Source organism: Scylla paramamosain, chromosome 41 (assembly GCF_035594125.1).
Source record: "Scylla paramamosain isolate STU-SP2022 chromosome 41, ASM3559412v1, whole genome shotgun sequence".
NCBI lineage: Eukaryota > Metazoa > Arthropoda > Malacostraca > Decapoda > Portunidae > Scylla > Scylla paramamosain.
In genome coordinates, this window is record NC_087191.1 from 447,501 (window position 1) to 468,722 (window position 21,222).

Here is a 21,222-nt window from a genome sequence, read left to right on the forward strand (position 1 = left end):
GATGAGAAAGAGGCTTAAGAAAGTCAGTTAGAGAAGAGGAGTTGATGAGACGAAAAGCTTTCGATTCCACCCTGTCTAAAAAGAGCGGTATGAGTGGAACCCCCTCAGATATGTGAAGCATATTCTATACATGGGTGGATAAAGCCCTTGTACAGAGTTAGCAGTTGGGGGGTTGAGAAAAACTGGCGGAGACGTCTCAGAACACCAAACTTCATAGAACCTATTTTAGCTAGAGAAGAGATATGAAATTTCCAGTTTAGATTATAGAATAAGGACAGACTGAGGATGTTCAGTGTATAAGAGGGGGCCAATTGAGTGTCACTGAAGAAGATGGGATAGCTGTCAGAAAGGAAATTAGAAATGAAGTTACAGAGAGAAGAATACAAGCGGTAGGAGGGTAGTTCGGAAATCAAAGCTTTGTGCCAGACTCTATCAAAAGCTTTTCATATGCCCAAGGCAACAGCAAAAGTTTCACCAAAACCTCTAAAAGAGGATGACCAAGACTCAGTAAGGAAAGCCAGATCACCAGTAGAGCGGCCTTGACGGAACCAATACTGGCGATCAGATAGAAGGTTGTGAAGTGATATAGATGTTTAAGAATCTTCCTGTTAATGATAGATTCAGAAACTTTAGATAGGCAGGAAATTAAAGCAATAATACGGTAGTTTGAGGGATTAGAACGGTCAGCCTTTTTAGGAACAGGCTGAATGTAGACAAACTTCCAGCAAGAAGGAAAGGTAGATGTTGACAGACAAAGTTGAAAGAGTTTGACTAAGCAAGGTACAAGCACAGAGGCGCAGTTTCGGAGAACAATAGGAGGGACCCCATCAGGCCCATAAGCCTTCCGAGGGTTTAGGTTAGCGAGGGCATGGAAATCATCATTGCGAAGAATTTTAATAGGGATCATGAAGGAGTCAGATGGTGGAGGAGAGGGAGGAAGAAGAAATCCTGAATCGTCCAATTAAAGTCTCCAAGAATGGAGATCTCTGCAAAAAGGGAAGAGAGTCAGAATGTGCTCCACTTTTTTTGTAGTTAAGTAGTCAAAGAATTTCTTATAATCAGAGGAGTTAGATGAGAGGTATACAGCACAGATAAATTTAGTTTGAGAGTGACTCTGTAGTCGTAGCCAAATGGTGGAAAACTCAGAAGATTCAAGAGCGTGAGCATGAGAGTAGGTTAAGTCGTTGCGCACATAAACGCAACATCCAGCTTTGAATTGAAAATGAGGATAGAAAAAATAGGAGGGAACAGAAAAGAGGCTACTGTCAGTTGCCTCAGGCACCTGTGTTTCAGTGAGGAAAATAAGATGAGGTTTATTAGAGGAGAGGTGATGTTCTATATATTGAAAATTAGATCTAAGACCACGAATGTCGCATAAATTAATGAAGAAAAAGTTGAAGGGGGGGTGTCAAGGCACTTAGGGTTGATACCAGAAGAGCAGTCCGACCTGGGGACATTTGTGGTCCCTTCCCCAGATGTTGACTCCGAGGCTGGTAAAAATGTTAAAAGGCAAATATAAAAGTAAGCATAAAAGAGGAAATGAGAACCTGCAATAAAAATGAGAAGGCTGATATAGTAAGGTTTTAGTTATTTAATTTGATTTAAAGTGAAGGGGTACTGACCTCACTGACCCAGACCACTGTGTCTAGCGTTGTTGGTTCCTTACTCAAGACAATGACCCCACTGAGCCAGATATCTGGCGTTGTTCATTATATGCCCAAGACATTGACCCCACTGACCCAGAATTCTGGTGTTGTTCGTTACATGCCAAAGACACTCATCCCACTGACCCAGGCCTCAAGATCCAGCATTGTTCCTTACGTGTCTTCCTCACTTGCCGCCATGTTATCCCAATGCAAAGATAAAGTTTTGCCCAATAATATATTACTGATAAAATTAATAAAATAAGAACAGTTAAAAGGTAATCTATAGTTTGTTTAGAAGACCAGCCTTCTCCACAAAACTAAGGACCTCGTGTCCCGAGGAAAGAGCCGCCTCTCTAAGTATCAGCAACATCTAGAAAATCCCACCCTCATCACAGCAACGGAAAAGATATCTCTCCCGCAGCTCCACCAGACTGGGACACTATTAAAAAGTCTTGCACTGTAAGGGGAACTGAGCAGTCATCACAAAATGGTTGGGTTTCCCTGGGCATGAGGTAACCATGAGTAAGACGTGTGTGACCCATCCGGAGACGGGCCAGTGCTGTCTCTGAGCGGCGCTCGAGCACATGGACATAACTTTCCATGGACTGAAAGTTATAGAAGTTATCTCACCCATCTTAGTGGTGGCAACCAAATTTTTTCACCCGCCCTATCAAATGGCAAGAACTGCCTCCTTTATACTCGAGTATAAGACATGAAAGGGAATGGGGTTGGAAGGAGCAACCCTAGTTGCCGTCTCTTTAGCCAGCCTATTGGCCTTCTCATTCCCCTGAACTCGAAAATGTGCAGGGACTCAGCAAAATGCGACATGATAGCTTCTGCGTTGTTAAAGGTATAGCCATTCAAGAATCACACAAAACAAGTGGGTGAGGGGAAGGATGGTTAAAAACGATGAGTAGTGGAAAGAACACTGCAAGAATCGTTATTAATTGTAAAAGATGAGGTGGGAAGAGTAAAAATAATCCTCAAAGTTAAAATAATGGCAGACAGTTTCACAATAAAATCGGAGGCAATACCAGGGAGGATACAGCCTCGACAGAATGAAGGAAATATAACACCAAATCCGACGCCATCTTCGGATTTTCAACCGTCCGTAAATACAAGGATGGAGTCAGAATGTGTGGAATAGTGTTCCAAGAATACTGCACGGGACTCATAATCCCGTAATAAATTCTTATTAGAGATAGAAGTACCACAGACAGAAATATCTTGGAATTGCCAGTAACCAACTCTATGATATTTACAGGGACTTACAGAAACGGAGGGTACATTTAATGCCGCCATAGCAGATGCAACCCTAACACCAAAAGGTTTAGAGAAACTCGGGTGAGACACACATAAACGCGAATGTGAATCACGGGAGACAGCCACACAAGAAACAGAGTCTGGAAGACATTAAACACAACTCTAGCACCTCAGTAATATAGACTGGCGACGCAAGTCCAGCGGAAGGACAACAGCATCCATTAGTAAGCTAGGGATTGAGAATGAGCGGAATGCACCAATTAAAAAGCGAACACCGGCATGGTGCACTGAGTCCAACACACGAAGATGAGCTTCAGTAGCAGAAGAATAATCCTCACAACCATACTCCAGTTTTGAAAGAATAAGAGTTCGGTGCAAGAAAAGGAGGGTTTGTCTATCAGCCCTCTAAGAGGTATGAGGCAAGACCCTAAGAAGTGACAGAGCCTTCATACACGCTGTCTTAATATAACGAAAGTGAGGTACCCGAGTCAGGCGTCTGTCAAATATAAGTCCCAGGAAACGAACTTCCTCCACACTAGAGATTCTTCGATCATGTATAAGTAGATCTGGCTCAGGGTGAACCCCACGAAGGCGGCAAAAATGTATGGCCACAGTCTTCGAAGCTGAGAAGCGAAATCCCCGAGTTGCTGCCCAGTGAAAAATCCCATTAATTGTTAACTGCATTTACCTCTTAATCAAAGGCATCCGCGCCGCAGGAAATGAGATCGACAAGTCATCGACATACAAGCTACCACGAACTCTTTCTGTTTATAGCTACAGCAAAAAGCGTGATACTAGGTATACTTCCTTGCGGCACGCCATCTTCAAGTGGGTGAACTGACAGATCGCCGTACCTGTCCAAAATGACGAGATAAAAACTGCTGTATAAAAAGTCAGCCACGGAGACCAAACTCGAATAGACAAAGTAAAATGTCATGACGCCAAGCTGTGTCGTAAGCTTTCCCTAAATAAAAAATGACGGTAACATGGTGTTTCTTATTAGCAAATGCCTCACAGATGGCCTGATATTCACCATCATTTCCAGCAACATACAAATGCATGAAGTTAAAAAATGGGGCGACAACTGGTCGTTAGTTGATGATCTTTTCCAGGCCTTGGAATGGGAATAATTACAGCCACACCCCAAGAAGATGGAAAATCACCGGTATTCCAAATATAGTTATAGAGGTCAAGTAAAAAGGTAAAAGCTTCATCGGACATGTAGCGCAAAAAGAAATATGGGATGTCATCGGCACCTGGGGTCGAATTATGGCACTGAGACAAAGCCATGCGCAGCTCAGACCGAGAAAAGGGACATTATAAGACTCTTCACCAGGGAGGCGAAATTGATGCATATTCCAAATGCCGGCGGTGAAGTGCCATAGGTGTAATTGGAACCTTTCTTGAAACACTTGCAAAGTGCTCATCAAACAGATTAGCAACTGTCTTTGGGTCTGCCACTGTCCCCCAATCATAGGATAAAACAGGTGGGGGAGGTGCAGAGTACTTCCCAGATATTTAGCGGACTCTGTTGAAGACCTCGGTGAGTGGAATGCACACTGTGATGGAAGAGACATAACTCTTCCCGGCGGTGTGCAATCAGTGAAGTATGTTGCAGCCTCATCACAGTTTCCTACCTCATCCACTGAGAGAGCAGGGGGCTTTATCCAAGCCCCAATGGGGAGGAGATAACTGTGGGGTAGAATCAGTTGACTCGAATAAAATTTGGAAGTGATCGCTCCCATATAAATCCAGTAAAACTTTCCAGTTAAAATCAAGAAAATGAGAGATACAGAGAGAGAGAGAGATCTATTGTTGTAAAAGTGCCGTTTTGACAGTGTAAGTCGGTCATGTCTCCAGAGTTTAAAATCTCTAATCCTGAATCCTTGATAAAAGAAGCGAGTAAAAGACCACGAGGGTTGTCAGCCCACAAAGCATGGCGATCAATAAAGTCACCCAATAAAAGAAGAGGAGAGGGAAGAGTATTTAAAAGGTTATCAAGCTCATTCCTTTCAATAGGAACACTGGAAGGCAGATACAGACTGCACAATGTATAAAAACAATTTGTAAAAACCGTAACAGCAACAACCTGCAGTGGCGAGTGAACTTGTAGGTGTATAAAAGGAATATCTTTTCTAACAAAGATGGCAGTGCCACCATGGTGGCCCTGAAAAGGAACTGGAGTGGAAAAGAAAGCACGATATCCAGGAAGACTAAAGTGAGTGGAGTCTTCGAGCATTGTCTCTTGTAAACAAATGCAAACCAGGGAAAACATAGAGATCAAAACCCAGAGTTCCTCCCAGGAGGAACGCAAACCGCGACAATTCCACTGCAAAATCTTGAATATTACTATTTTAAGGGGGTTTTCAGAGACGCCCCAGAGAGAAGCTTCCCTTTGCCAACTTGACTAGGCACCTTACTTGGGTGGCGAGGTTTATCTGGTCCTACGTTACTTGTAGGAGCAGAAACTTGAGATTGAGTAACTGGTGTGAGGATAGATACCCGCTCTGAAACTCCTGAAAAGACTGGAGAAGGAGGATTCCTCGACAAAGACGCTCTTAGAGGAGGAACTATTGGGAAGAGGGGGGGGAGAGACACTATATGTCCATTTTGGATGTGGAAGAATCATTTTGATTAGTTACGTCAGGCTCAGGGAACTTTCTAGCGTGGACGCCCATTGAGTCCAGGGACACAATAAACCCCGGGGGACGTTTCTAGTGGAATTGTGGAAGGAGCTTGGGAGACCTGTTTAGGGATCGTTCGTGACTGAGCATCCACTGGGGGGGTAGACATTTGCAATATGAACTCCAGTGCGAGGAGTCTGTGACGTAGCTTGTGAAGATGCAGTGAAGGGCTTTGTCGATGATGTAGTGCAGGGCTTGGTTGAAGATGTAGGAGGTGATACTTTCCAAAATAATAAATTTGTTGGACACGGTAATTGATGGAGCGACACTCTCACAAGAATGGAAGGAAATAGTTGGTGGCTGAGAAAGGCGTGAAGGTGGCATAACCTTATTGTCTGTTTCAAACGAGGTCGAACTAGATTGAAAGGAAGAGGCGTAGGTCTTTGCCCCACCATCTTTTTGACGAAAACAAAGTTCCCTCCTGGCACTTCCAAGACTAATGAATTGAGGATTAGCCAGGTGAAGAATGTCCTGCTCAAGACGATATCTTTTGCATTGTCTAGAACGTAGCGGATGAGCCTCCCTATGGTAGAAGCAATAGGGTTCTGATTTGCATTCAGGAGTAGGGTGTGAGTCAAAGGCTGAGAAGTGACCACACCGGGGACGGTTGGGACAGTTCTCCTCCCATGACCGAACTCATAACGCACATAGCAATGTAGAGGACTGTCAACGAATGCCTTTACTGGGAGGGAAAGAGGAACAATCTTAATGTGATCAGAGAGAAAAGAACCATAGAAAGTGAGCATGATCTATGTTACTATTTCCTTTAAGTTTGGCACTCGATGAACATTATCAGGACATAACTGAAGGATGTCATCTTTTGAGAATTCTTACAGGTACTGGTTGTAAATGCGTTCTTTGCAGTAAATAAATGTTCGATGTTGCTTGATGGATTCGAACATACCATCAGAAGGGCAAGGTAGATGGAAGAGCATCATTGCCTGTGTTATATCTTTAGCTCTGATCAACACACCTTTGCCACATTTCTTGATATTATTTGTAGTGAGGAGTCCAGTCTCCGTTTCTAGATACTTGGCAGTGTGAATAAAGTTTCCTCGATTTTTCCTATAGTATGTTTCAAACCAGTAAGGTGTAGGTGGGTGGCGAACTTTAGAACCATGTTCCTCAGCATCATCAAAGACATTATTAGGATGATAGTCATTTTCGCTATCACCTCCATTGTTTGATCGAATGACCTCAGCAGTCTCCAAGATGTAGAGAATTAATTGTCTCAAGAGCATCTTTGGCAGCCATGTCAGAAGTAAATGTCACATACCACCGATTAGATAGACAATCGCCGTCGTATTTCAGATGGATACAGAGAGCAGTTCCAAAAGGCTTGAAAACCGAGTGGATAGCACAGTATGACATTCACAAATGATATGCACGGTATGACATCCACAACACCATCACGACTGTGAATTAAAAGTAGCCAGCCAGGCGAAGACGGACCCCAAGGGATTTTATCAGGTATACAGGACGAAGAATAAGGATACTATAGGTCCATTAAAGGCAGCAGATGGGGAGCTGGTTAGTTCTGAGGAGGAGATTAGTAAACTTCTGAATGAGTATTTTTTAACTGTCTTCATGATATGCCAGATAGTGAACAGGTGTTTAGAGCAGATGAGAATGAGAAGTTGACAGATATTTCAATAACTAGGGAGATAGTGGAACAGGAGATAGATAGGCTAAAAAGTTCAAGACACCAGGACCAGATGAAATATATCGCAGAGTACTTAAGGAATGCAAAGAGATTATTAGTAAGCCGTTAGAAAATCACTGGAGTCGGGTGAGGTACCAGTAATGTGGAGGCAGGCTAATGTAGTACCCATCTTTAAGAAAGGAGATAAAACTTTAGCGTCTAACTATATACCTGTTAGCTTAACTTCAGTTGTAGGTAAAACATTAGAGTCAATAATAGCGAGGAACATTAGGGAACATTTAGACAAACATAACTTCATAAATCAGTCACAGCATGGCTTCACGAAGGGGAAGTCTTGCCTGACAAACTTGTTAAGTTTTTACAGTAAGGTGTACGAGGCAGTAGATAATGGAGATAGTTATGATATCTTATATTTGGACTGATAGATTGGAAGGTGTTAGGCTGGATAGGGTCATGGCTTAGCGACAGGCAACAGAGAGTTGTAATAAATGGCTCGAAATCCGAGTGGGGTCATGTAATTAGTGGGGTGCCACAGGGATCAGTATTAGGGCCATTGTTATTTTTAATGACTTGGATAGTGGAATTAGTAGTGATGTTAGTAAATTTGCGGATGACACAAAGATAGGTAGATTAATTAGGTCAGAATCGGATGCCATCGCCTTGCAGGCAGATTTAGATAGAATGAATGGACGGATAGATGGCAAATGCAATTTAATATCAATAAATCCAAAATACCTAGTGTAGGTAGAGGAAACCCATACAATAGGTACACATTAAACAACCAAACTCTGGTAGGTACGGGGTACGAGAGAGATTTAGGAGTTATAGTTAGCTCTGAACTCCGTCTAGGGAAACAATGCATAGAAGCCAGAAACAGGGCAAATAGGGTACTACTAAGTAGGCTTAATTTTTAGGAGTGTTAAAAGTAGAAGGCCGGAAGTAATATTAAAGTTATACTTAGCGCTGGTCAGACCTCATCTAGAACTACGCTGTGCATTTCTGGTCCCCACATTACAGGAAAGATATAGGTCTATTGTAAGATAGCTAGGCAGGGGAGCGAGACACAGGGACACACGTCTCTCCTTTATTGGGCTCGGCCCGGAACTGAGGATATACTCTTGGCGACAAGCAGTGCTTGGCTTGCCGCCGGGAAAACATATCGTACACCACGTACAAATAATAATATATCCAATATCTATTAGAATCAGTACAGAGGAGAATGACTAAAAGGATACAGGGGATGAGGAGTATTCCTTACGAGGCGAGATTGAAGCTGTTAAATTTACATTCTTTAAAGAGACGTAGGTTAACCCGTATGTGGTCAATCACGTACAAGTACGTGAAATTGGAGGTTACTTCCTGTGGTCAATCACGTACAAGTACGTTCGTCACTTTCCCGCCTTCTACTACTTCCAAATACCTTCTGCTTACATGAATTATTTTTCTGTATGTGTCTAGCATATTTTAGCACGGCTTCCTGCCATTTGAACAAGTGCGTGAGCCCTCCCCCCCAACCCCCTCTCACTGCGCACGCGCTGCTGCTTCCCCGCGTCGGAGCGTCCCCATCCATCACTTGGCTATGAGTCACAATGGCAGGAACGCGTCACCGCTCTCTAACTTTCGCTGAGATTGATGAGCTGTTATGTCTTGAGGAAGATATCGGCGATCAGGACAGTGACATCAGCATTGATGATAATGATGATGACCCTGATTATGTATTTGATCATCAAATAGAGGAAGAAGACGAGGAACTTGAGGCGGAATACTTTGGTGTATCACCGCCACCTCCATACACTCCTCCCTCCCAAGATCCTGAACCTTCCCATGCCTCCACTTCATTTTCCCATTCTAGCACAAATGACTGGCTTTATGCACCCAGTACAAGGAAGAAGAGAAGGGAGGCTAGATCATCTTGTGGAAGGCAACAATCATCTGTTGTCCAAATAGGTGATGATGAGTCTGATGACCTTGACATTACAGTACATCCACACGCTTGCGAGGCAATGATGAGGCGCGGCGCACACGGGCAAGCCCATCTCGCCCTTCTTTCTTGTGCAAACGCCACAAAACACCACTTGGCAGGGGTAGGGGAAGGGTAGCTGCTACACCTGACACAACTAGGCCTGCTGTCAGATGGGACTGGATAGATGGGGCAGATTTTGAGCCACAAATTTTCAATTTTGATGAGTCAAACTCAGGAATACAAGTACAAATGTTCACAGCAGATAGCCTAGAGTGTGAATTCTATAATTTCTTCTGGGATGACAACATCTTGGAAATAATTGTGACTGAGACAAACCGCTATGTATATTTCATGAGAGGAGGGAAAGTTTTGGGTCCTCACTCACGTGAAATCAGTGGTATGATATAACAGTACCTGAGATGAAGGTTTTCTTGGCCCTGGTGATGCTTATGGGTATTGTCAAGAAAAATAATTACAGAGATTATTGGAATACAGATCCTGTTATCCAGAAACCAGTTTTCAGCAAAGTCATGTCTGTGAACAGATTCACCAATATTCTGCGAGCACTTCACTTCTCTGATAACTTGGAGGCATATGCAAACAACATAACTGAAAAGATGAGAAAGATTCGCAGTGTCTTTGATCATCTCAAAAGTAAATTCAAGGAGGCTTTTTAACCCTACAAAAACCTCAACATTGATGAGAGCTTGATGTTGTGGCGTGGAAATATTGGTTTTCGCCAATATATACCATCAAAGCGCCACAGGTTTGGCCTCAAATTATTTGTACTTTGTGACTGCAAGACTGGTTTTGTGCAGGACATTGTACTTTACACAGGGGCTGGGACAGAAGTCACTGATGATAAGAGTCTGGGACTGTCAGGGGCTGTTGTGATGACACTTATGGAGCCTTATCTTGATAAAAATCATGTACTCTTTGTTGACAACTGGTACACAAGTCCATCATTATTTGAAATTCTTTCCTCTAGACAGACTGGTGGGTGTGGAACAGTGACGAAGCGCAGAAAACACATGCCATATTTCCCTCCTCTACCAAACAAGGGAGACTGTGCCTACAAAAAAGCCAATGATACACTTGCAGTTATGTGGAAAGATAAACGAGAGGTAAGACTTCTCACCAACATCCACAATCCTCAGATGGTTCTCAGCCACAACACTGATCGCTCCACCAAACAACGTGTCATGAAGCCTGAGTGTGTGCTAGACTACAACATCAACATGCGTCTAGTAGACAAAGCTGACGCAATGATTTCTTCCATAGAATGTGCTCGTAAAACACTCAAGTGGTATAAGAAGCTATTTTTCCACCTCATTGATGTAACCATGCTGAATGCTCATATTTTGTGGAAGCACACCACAAACAAGAATCCCACTCTACAGGAGTATGTCATCCAAGTGGTACGTCAGTTGCTGGAAGACAATGCCGTGGAACACCCTATGCCAGGTCGTCATGCTGCTGACAATCCTGTGCGCCTCACTGGACGCCACTTTCCACGCACCTTGCAGCCACGAGAAAACATGAAAAAGAAAAAAGTCCAGAAAGCCTGTCATGTCTGCAGTCACACAACTCGACGGCAAAAAAAACGGAGTGACACTCGGTATTACTGTCATGAGTGTGATGTAGCTCTATGCATTGAGCCTTGCTTTGAAGACTATCATACCCTGCTACACTACTAAGCATATTGGATAATGCTTGTGTAAAGAATGTAGAAGCTAAAGGATACTTGTGTTAGACATTATTTTGTGATACGACTTTTATTTTGAAAACAAACGGAATTATTTATATATGTAAACATGCACTGGTCTTAGAAAATAAGCTCCCATAATACACATACATATCATAGATTATCATTTATAGTGTAAATAATGTGAAGGAAGCCAAAGGGTACTTGTAGTGTTAGACAAAAAAATATAATTATTTTGTAATAAAACTGCTTCATTTAAAAAAATGGAAATTAACTATATATGAAAACATGCAACTGTCTTAGATAATAAGGACCCATAATACACTCACTTATCGTAGATTATCATTTATAGCTCTTAAAAGGTCGGTAAACAACAAAAAATCAAGAAAAACAGAAATCGTACGTTTGGCAGCACCGCCCAGCGAGCCAAGTTTAAAGCCCCAGCGGGACATTTAAAAATGCCGATTTTGAACTTTAACTTATTTTTTTTAGTTTTGTGATCATTTTCATACATATGGAACAATAAACAAAAAAGTGATTTTTGGTGACCAGGATGAGTATATGTGATGTAAAGGTATGTTGACCTCTTAATGGGTTAAGAGGGGACCTGATAGAAGACTTTAAGTGGTAAAAGGGTTATAACAAGGGGGACGTAAGCAAAATTCTTAGGATCAGCAACCAGGGTAGAACAAGAAATAACGGGTTCAAGCTTGAAAAATTTAGGTTTAGGAAGGAGATAGGAAAAAATTGGTTCTCAAATAGAGTGGTAGATGAGCGGAACGGACTCAGTAATCATGTTGTTAGTGCTAGGACACTAGAGAGCTTTAAGAGAAGATTAGACAAGTTTATGGATGGGGATAATAGATGGAAATAGGTAGGTATATTTCATATAGGGACTGCCACGTGTAAGCCTGGTCGCTTCTTGCAGCTTCCCTTATATCTTATGTTCTTATGTTATGTACGACCAGAGGATGACGTCTCGAGGGCCTGGTCGACCGCCCCTCAAAGACCACATGGATACTATAAGATTAAATTAGCTCCAGGGTCTTCACATCTCATCTCTACCTGAAACAGATTCTATGAAGTTAGGGGTTCAGAGACGTCTCAGCCAGCTTTTCTCACCCTTCCAGCTGCTAACTCTGTACAAAGACTCTATCCGTCCTTGTATGGAGTAAGCCTCACATTTTTTTTTTTTTTTTTGGGGGGGGAGGTTCCACTCATACCGCTCTTTTTGACAGGATGGAATCAAAAGCTTTCCGTCTCATCAACTCCTCTCCTCTAACTGACTATCTTCTGGCTTTTTCTCATCGCCGCAATGTTGCATCTCTTGCTATCTTCTACAGCTATTTTCATGCTAACCGTTCCTCTGATCTCGCTAACTGCATGCCTCCCCTCCTCCTGCGGCCTCACTGCACAAGACTTTCTTCTTTCTCTCACTCCCGTTCTGTCCATCTCTCTAATGCAAGAGTGACCCAGTAATCTCAATCATTCATCCCTTTCTCTGATAAACTCGGCAACTCCCTGCCTGCTTCTATATTTCCACCTTCCTATGACTTGAATTCCTTCAAGAGGGAGGTTTCAAGACATTTATATTTATCCTTTAATTTTTAACTAGAGCTTCGGATCCTGTTCGGGAACCGTCATCTCAGTGGGCCTTTTTTTTTTTATTTTTATTGGATTTTTGTTGCCCTTGGCCGGTGTCCCTCTTACATAAAAAAAAAAAAAAAAAGGAGGGGGGAGACCGCCTACTGGGACAAAGAAGGGAGCGAGTGCTGGCCTCCGTCAACGGGGTACCTCGTCTTCATGGAGGCCACTCGTTTTAAAAAGTGGACCCTCATGATTCGAAAATTTGTCCATGAAGGAGCTAAGACCTCCCCCAACAACGTATCCCAGCCCAGACACCCAATCATCCAACTCAGGACGACCTCAAAAGGTGGCCCTTCTAGTGAGCAGCACCGTTGATCCTTACGGACAGCCTAACTCCGAGAGCCATTTAGTCTTGTCTCTCACTGGCAATCTTGCTAGGAAGGGTAGCCCTCTCCCCATAAGAAGTATGGAACAGGAGCCGAAGCCCCCCCCCTAGCCTCGCTCGCCAGCTCATTGGGACGCGCAAGCCCCCCTACCACGACTTGGTGCCAAAACTTTTGTCATTTCAACTTGAGCTTTTTAAATGTTGTGAAGATGAGTTGCAAAAGTCTTTCAGAATATACTCCATTATGGCGGAATATGAGAACAAAAAATCCATTTAAGTAGTAAAGTGTAAAAAACAAAGAAAATGAAAAAAATGAAAAATCCTTGATCACTCAGGCAACTTACTACCTTTTTCTTTCATTGCTTGAAATACTTTAATGGTTATTTTGTGTGCAGAGTGTAAGGAAGTAAAGGATTGTTCCGAGAGGGGTGGCAAGTGTGTCAAGGACTGTCCCAAAGGCAAGATTGTACCGGACCTGTGTGACAACAAGGAGGGCTGTAAATGTTGCCTGCCTGCCTGTGAGTATTTCTCATGTTCTTTCCTTTATAACGTAATTGCTCACAATAATAATAATAATAATAATAATAATAATAATAATAATAATAATAATAGTAAACGTTTTTTTTATTAGGCAGTGCTAACAATGAAAATGCACATTAAAATATAGGAGAGGTGTTCATATGTAAATCACATTCGATACAGAAAATAAACAGTGTATTACGTTTCTATCATACAAGTAATCTACCATCCGTGCAGTCGTTCTTTATCCACATCTATCCAGGTTTCAGAAAAGATATATATTTTTCTCTGAACTCTGTATCTATCTATACACCAGACCAGCAATTCCACGCACGTGGTGGCCCAAAGTACCACATACACACACACACACACACAAACAGACTTATCCCTGTCAGCCCCCGATGGAAAGGAACGGCCTCGTACATCACCCTACTATATCCCAGGAGCCTTGATACAGAGGATAACACTGTTGAAGAGTTTGTATTGTTGATCGAAAGTCACACAACATTGAAGACTCGCTAGGAACCTTGACCAGTCTTGCAGATAAGCGAATATGAAACATGAAAATCAGGAATGTTACTGTGAATTATCTTTCATTCTGTAAGGTGTACTTTGTAAGGCCCAGACAAGCCATCACACTTTCTTACATATTTAGTTCACATCGGGCCCTACTGGAGAGGGACAGTCTTTGCACCACCACATTACACCTTAGGCTCTTAAGCATATATATTAGGTTAGGTATAATAAGAAAAAAACATGGACATATGCAGTTAAGTTCAGCATTTCAATAATAAAAATGATAATATATATATATATATATATATATATATATATATATATATATATATATATATATATATATATATATATATATATATATATATATATATATATATATATATATAAGCACCGCACAGACATCTTTCCAAACTTGCGCAAAACTGCACTAAGCAAACATATCTTAACTGAGACGTATACCAGATAACAAGACTTCCTTGGTTTTGCAGCTCCATGTGCGGCCCACCCCGATTGTACCAGGAATGGAGGTTACTGCGCTCCGATTTGCGAAGGAGGAAAGGCTCTGCCAGGACTGTGTCACACCAAGGATTGCAAATGCTGCTACTTTCCCTGTGAGTGTTCCTGCGCGAAGTATCAAATGAAAAGAAGTTGCTTCAGAAAACAAAGAAATGGAATAACTATAGTATAGTAAAGTATAAGTAGAGATTTTATACTTATAAAACTGCAGCTGTTTGTGGGTGGATAGATTACAATTTCACGAACCCTTTTTAAAAATATTGCATCCTTTCCCCCATGCAGCCTCGCTGCATGGCACTCTGCTTTCTCTCACTCTTATTCTGGTCACCTCTCTAATTAATGCAAGATTTAACTAGTATTCTCAATGTTTCGTCTCTTTTATTGGAGAACGGAGCTCCCTGCCTCTTTTTTTTTATTTTTCTGTAACTTCAAGTTTCATAAGGGAGGTTTCACAACACATCTCCAGTTTTGGATATTCCTTTTGCCCCTTTCCTTTAAGGACCGGCACGTCAGTGGGCCTTTTTTTTTTTTTTTTTTTACATAAATAAACAAATAAATAAATAGAAAATACGAAAAAAATTCTTAACTTCCTAATTCTTTATTCCAACCTCATTTTAACCTGCCTCTCAATTTCTAGCTAGCCTCTTTCCTCTTCAGTCCTACCTCCTCTCTTTATTCTAACCTTCCTCCTACCTCTTAATCCCAACTGTTACCACAACATCCACATTTCCATCCCCCATCCTTTCAAATCTAACCTCTTTCCTCTTTATTCCAATCACTTTTTAATTCCTCCTTATCCCAATCCTTTCCATTTTAATTATATATATATATATATATATATATATATATATATATATATATATATATATATATATATATATATATATATATATATATATATATATATATATATATATATATAATTAAAATGGAAAGGATTGGGATAAGGAGGAATTATATATATATATATATATATATATATATATATATATATATATATATATATATATATATATATATATATATATATATATATATATATATATATATATATATATATATATATATATATATATATATATATATATATATATATATATATATATATAGATATATATATCTGTGTGTGTGTGTGTGTGTGTGTCCTAACTCTTTAATCTTTATTCCAATCTCCTCTGTCTCTTACTGCAAACCCTCTTCTTCTTACGTACTGTACATTTCAATCCCAGTTCAGTTACCACAGGAGCCACAATTCATTTCTGCCTCCTTTTAAATCTGACCTCTCTCTTCTTTATTACAAACTCCTTCCTCATAATTTAATCTCGCTTCCTCCTTACTCTAACTGGTTTCCACTTTATTCCAATCTTATCCTTAATTATAATTTTTCCCTTACCTCTTAATCCCAGGTCATAATTCCATCCTGCTTCCTCTCAAATCAATCCACTTTTCCCTTTATTCCAATCACCTCACTCTTAACTCTAACCTTCTTACCCCTCTCCTCTTCATTCTAGTCGCTTTCACATTAATTCCGTCTTGCTTCCTCTCAACTCTAACCTCTTTCCTCTTTATTCCAATATCTTTCTTCATTCTAATCTTCCTCCTTTTATCTCAGTCTCACCTACCTACTCGTATTATCACAAAAAGCCACAATCTATCTTTCAAGTTGCTACTGGTGACATAAAGTCTTGTGGCTTTACGGTGGCACGTAGTAGAAAGACACTTAACGCATGAGCAATAATAATAGCAGAGATGGTTTAATGACTCTATGGTTCTGTCCCGCAGTGTGCAAACTGGAACCCGATTGCCAGAAAGTGGGAGGCCTTTGCACTACTGACTGTTCTGAAGGCAACGTGATCAAGGATCTCTGCAGAGGGAAGGACTGTCAGTGCTGCGTGCCTCCTTGTGAGTGTGACGATGTGATGTCAAGTAATGGATAAGTCATAAAGATGTAGTGAGGCTTAAGATAAATCTTAGATGTAGTAAAGCTTAAAACAAAATACTTTAGGCACATTAAGGCTTAAAACACATACCTTAGGTGTAGTAAGACTTAAAAATACCTTAGATGTAGTAAGGCTTAAAACAAATACCTCAGGTACAGTAATTCTTAAAACAAACACCTTAGGTGTAGTAAGGCTTAAAACAAATACCTTAGGTGAAGTAAAAAATATGACTGATTGGTGTTGGTAATAATGGCAGTAATAATAATGATGGTGATGATTTTAATAATAATAAATAATAATAATAATAATAATAATAATAATAATAATAAAAATAATAATAAAAATTATAATAAAATAGTAGTAGTAGTAGTAGTAGTAGTAGTAGTAGTAGTAGTAGTTGTTGTTGTTGTTGTTGTTGTTGTCGTTGTTGTTGTTGTTGTTGTTGTAGAAGCAGCAGCAGCAGCAGCAGCAGTAGTAGTAGTAGTAGTAGTAGTAGTAGTAGTAGTAGTAGTAGTAGTAGTAGTGATAATAACTATTTTATATAAAAACAGCAACACAACTGCCACCATCGCCACTATCACTCACTACTAACACCGGCACCAACAACAATAGCGATGCAACCAACCATAATTTTTTTTTTTTTTTTTTTAACATAAGAAGAGGAGGAAAGCTACAAAAAGCCGTCATTGTACCTTGTCGAATGCCTTACCAAAATCCAGGTATAGGATGTCATAATTATCCCCTTTATATCTTCTTTCACCGTTTGTCTGTTGTGAGAGGTTGGCGCCATGTACGACTCTCCTTCAGTTGTTTCTGTCCCTTGCATTTTTCTCTGTGTCTTCCTTCTTTTGCAGTTCTACCGCAATTTCATCCCTCCGTCTCACCCTGTCTTTCCTTCGATCTTCATCCCTCAACTGGTTTTCTCCAGGCGATTTTAATAGAATTTTGGTCTTCTCTTCTTACTACGTGATCAAATATTTTATTGTCTTATCACTTCCGAGATGTAATCCACTCCTCTCCTTCTCATTCTTCATTTCTTAGATGTTTTCTAAGTGATACACCCATTATTCACCTCAACATTTTCACCTCAATTCTTTCCAGCTTCCCTTCTTCTGTTTTCTATAGACCCCATGTTTCTACACCATGCATCATTACCGATTTTACCATTGATTTCTATATATTTACCTTTAGTCTCCCCATTACATTCCCCACCCCTAATACTTTGCTGCCACGCCTCTACCAGCCGCCTGCAAACACACGGCAAAGTGCACCAGCAAGGGCGGCCACTGCTCCGAAACGTGTCCGGAAGGAAAGACGCTCCCTGACCACTGTGACGGGAAGAACTGCCAGTGTTGCCTCCCTGTCCGTGAGTGTCTGTGTGTGTGTGTGTGTGTGTGTGTGTGTGTGTGAGAGAGAGAGAGAGAGAGAGAGAAGAGAGGACAATAACGATAATGATGGTCATGGTTGTACATAATAGTAATACTAGTAGTAGTAGTAGTAGCAGTAGTAGTAGTAGTAGTAGTAGAAGTAGTAGATTTGATTGATTTAGTTTATGGCACAGCAACATCGCGGTTATATGGCGCTGATGCAAAACTTTAAAAAATATAATGATTGCAGGTTAAAATAATGATACTAAAAACAAAAGTATGGTATAGTAAAAAAAAAAATCACAAAAAAATGTGAGTATAGAAAAAGAAATGAGACAAAAAAAAAAAGTGCAAAAAAAAAAAATAGTGGATGGTATTTCAAACAGTGAATTTAAAGTGAGTGGTACTGACCCACTCACCCAGAACAGTGCGTCTGGTGTTGTTCCTTTCATACCCCTTTCATGACCCCAATGACCCAGCATTAGTAGTAGTAGCAGTAGTAGTAGTAATAGTAGTAGTAGTAGTAGCAGTAGTAGTAGTAGTAGTAGTAGTAGTAGTAGTAGTAGTAGTAGTAGTAGTAGTGGTAGTAGTAGTAGCAGCAGTGGTAGTAGTAGCAGTGGTAGTACTAGTAGTTGTAGTATTGGTAGTAATACTAGTAACAACAACAACAACAACAATAACAACAGCAACAACAATAATGATCCACAGAGTGTCCTACCGACATCTCTTGCTCTGGGGTGGGGGGTTACTGTACCAAGACCTGCTGTGAGGGAGCCCAAGTGACCGACCGCTGCGGGGACGATGGATGCGTCTGTTGCATACCTCCGCGTGAGTATAATAGTGCATGCTTATTTTATTTGGTAGATTAAATACAACTGGGACGTAGTTGACTGTTGTCTTCCTAACAAGTAATAACCTTTCAGTTCCAGTAGTATATTCAACAAAGCTGGGGACTGATTGAATGTTGCCTCCCTTGCAAATAATAACCAGTGTTTCAATTCAAATAATAGACTGAACAGTGCTGGGACCTAAGTGACTGCTACATCCCAGGTAAATAATAACCTTTTGCTTTCAGTAGTATATTCAATGGAGCTGAGGACAGATTGACTGGTAAATCCCTAGTAATTAATGTACTTTTGTTTCCAGTAATATAATAAACAGAGATTGGGCCTCCATACCAAATCATAATGTTTCTCTTGCAATAGTATACAGAACTGACTCCCTAGCAAATGAAAATTAAATAGATTAAATAGAGCTGGAGCCTGATCGACTGCTGCCTCCGTAGAAACTAATAACATACACATGTTAGTTTTAATACATCATCATAAAATGACTCTGCTAAACATTCAAAGCTGCTGCTGTTATGATTTTCCTATTTCCATTACAGTGTTTTATTGTTTAACTCTTTGAATCTTATGCATCTTCTTTTTCCTTAATAATTTACAATCTTTGATACACTTATTTCTGTATTACAGTCTCTTAGATATTTATGTAGCTTAGGAAGGTTTTGTGTTTATGCAAACTTTTTTTTTTTATAGAGTTCTGCATGCTATAAAAAAAAAAAACGACCATATCAGTAAAAAAAAAAACGCGACTGGATAGCACTTTCAATATATATATATATATATATATATATATATATATATATATATATATATATATATATATATATATATATATATATATATATATATATATATATATATATATATATATATATATATATATATATATATATATATCAGAGCTGGACACTTCCGCAAACCTCAAACTCCGTAAATGCGGAAGGTGATTCTTGTTTGTGGATTTGCGTTTGCGGCAAAATCCCCGCAAACCACGTGGTAAAGCAAACGCAAACTTGTTTTGAGTTGCCAAAACTTGCCATATCTGAACTGTCAAGTTAGCAACTAGAAGCTTTTAGCTCAGGTCTAATGTTGCCAACTTAGCGCTTTAGACGCAAAATCTAGCGATTTTCATAATAATCTCGCGCCAAACATTTACGTTTCTTATTCCATAACTAGCCCCGTTTTTGTCCCATTTAGCGCCATATTTCAAAATGTTCACCTATGATTTAGTGCCTTTTTTTCCTTATGTTAGCAACTTGCGAAATTTTTTGTTGACAACTGTACAGTGTTGCTACTGCCCAGCGCGCGCCTCCTTCAGTCCTCCTTCACACCTCCAGTTAGTTTGTCGTGTCGACTCCATCGCTATAATGAACGTTTCCGGTGCCTTAAATAAGTTAAGTTTTCGCATTTATATTATCAATTTGAATATTACTTTGACTCAGTGAGTTTCCTGAATTAACAATTTAACTTATTTAATGCCTTTTCCCACCGTGCAGGAGGGTAGCCCATGCAGCGCACAACCTAGGTAACATAAGATTAAAATAACATTAAAATAACATTAAAAATGATAATGATAATGATAATATTAAAATAAACGTAATCAACACATTTATTTATTTATCTATATAATAATTTACTGACCTATCCTTTTACCTTATTTAAACTGTTTCAATGTTTTCGTCATAAAAAGAAAAACATATTAAGGAATGGTTTGCGGTTTGCGGATTTATGGTTTCGGAAAAAGTAAATGTCACGAGGTTTGCGGATTTGTGGTTGTGGAAGGAAGGTTGTGGGTTAGGAACGCTCACCATCTTCTCCAGCACCTTGCAAATAGAAGTCACCCGTACACCAATTCATATTACACAGCTTGAGTAAAAAGGAGAAAACCTCTTGTGACATATGATGTAAAAACGCATAGGGAATGTCATCATATCCTGGAGATGAATCATGGCACTGTGACAAAGCCATCTAAACCTTAGAAATTGAAAAGTGGCATAATAAGATTCACCATCCATGAGAAGCAGAAGTTAACGCTATTGTGTTTCAAACGAGGACGATGATCTGCCATAGGAGATGCAGGGTTCTTTCTTAGACACGTTTACAAAATGGTCACCAAATACTCGTATTTCAAAATAAAGTGTCTGATAAGCAGGAGGACCGGCAGAGGTGGAATCACCAACCATTGTCCCCTGGAGACGCGGGAGACAAGGCTATACAATTCTTCGAGGGATGTATGTAAACTACCTAAGTTCCACTGGAGGAACATGAAGGTAGTTTTCTTCGGGATGGGCTTCAGGACAGGCCCAGAGAGCGACCTCCCTACACCTAGTGAACCCTTTTTGCCTTGACTAGGCGAGGACGAGCCGTGATCTCCTGAGTTACGATCAGGTGGTTCGATTGTAATGGTCTGATGGAAATCAGCAGCTCCCCTCCCCGGATCACCTGCAGTCAACTTCATCCCTTTGCCTCATACCAACCTCACGCCACTCCACGTTGGAGGTGGAGGCCATCGGGGCGTGAGTGCGGTGCTGTGAGCCTCAGTAGCGGTACTGACCGCCTGACGAGCAGCCGGTGCCTGTGAAGCACAAGAGGGAGCCATAGCTGGCTCCCTGGGGTGACA

General features: G+C 40.5%; 1 protein-coding gene across 1 annotated transcript in view; it reads left to right on the top strand.

Moving 5' to 3' along the window:
- LOC135092788 (balbiani ring protein 3-like) overlaps positions 1–21,222 on the top strand; it is a 109,530-nt gene that overhangs the window by 40,835 nt on the left and 47,473 nt on the right. The window contains exons 11-15 of the mRNA XM_063991469.1: positions 13,292–13,414; positions 14,423–14,545; positions 16,233–16,352; positions 17,634–17,756; positions 18,466–18,585. Coding sequence (XP_063847539.1) covers positions 13,292–13,414; positions 14,423–14,545; positions 16,233–16,352; positions 17,634–17,756; positions 18,466–18,585 — 609 coding nt within the window. The remainder of the gene's footprint in view (positions 1–13,291; positions 13,415–14,422; positions 14,546–16,232; positions 16,353–17,633; positions 17,757–18,465; positions 18,586–21,222) is intronic.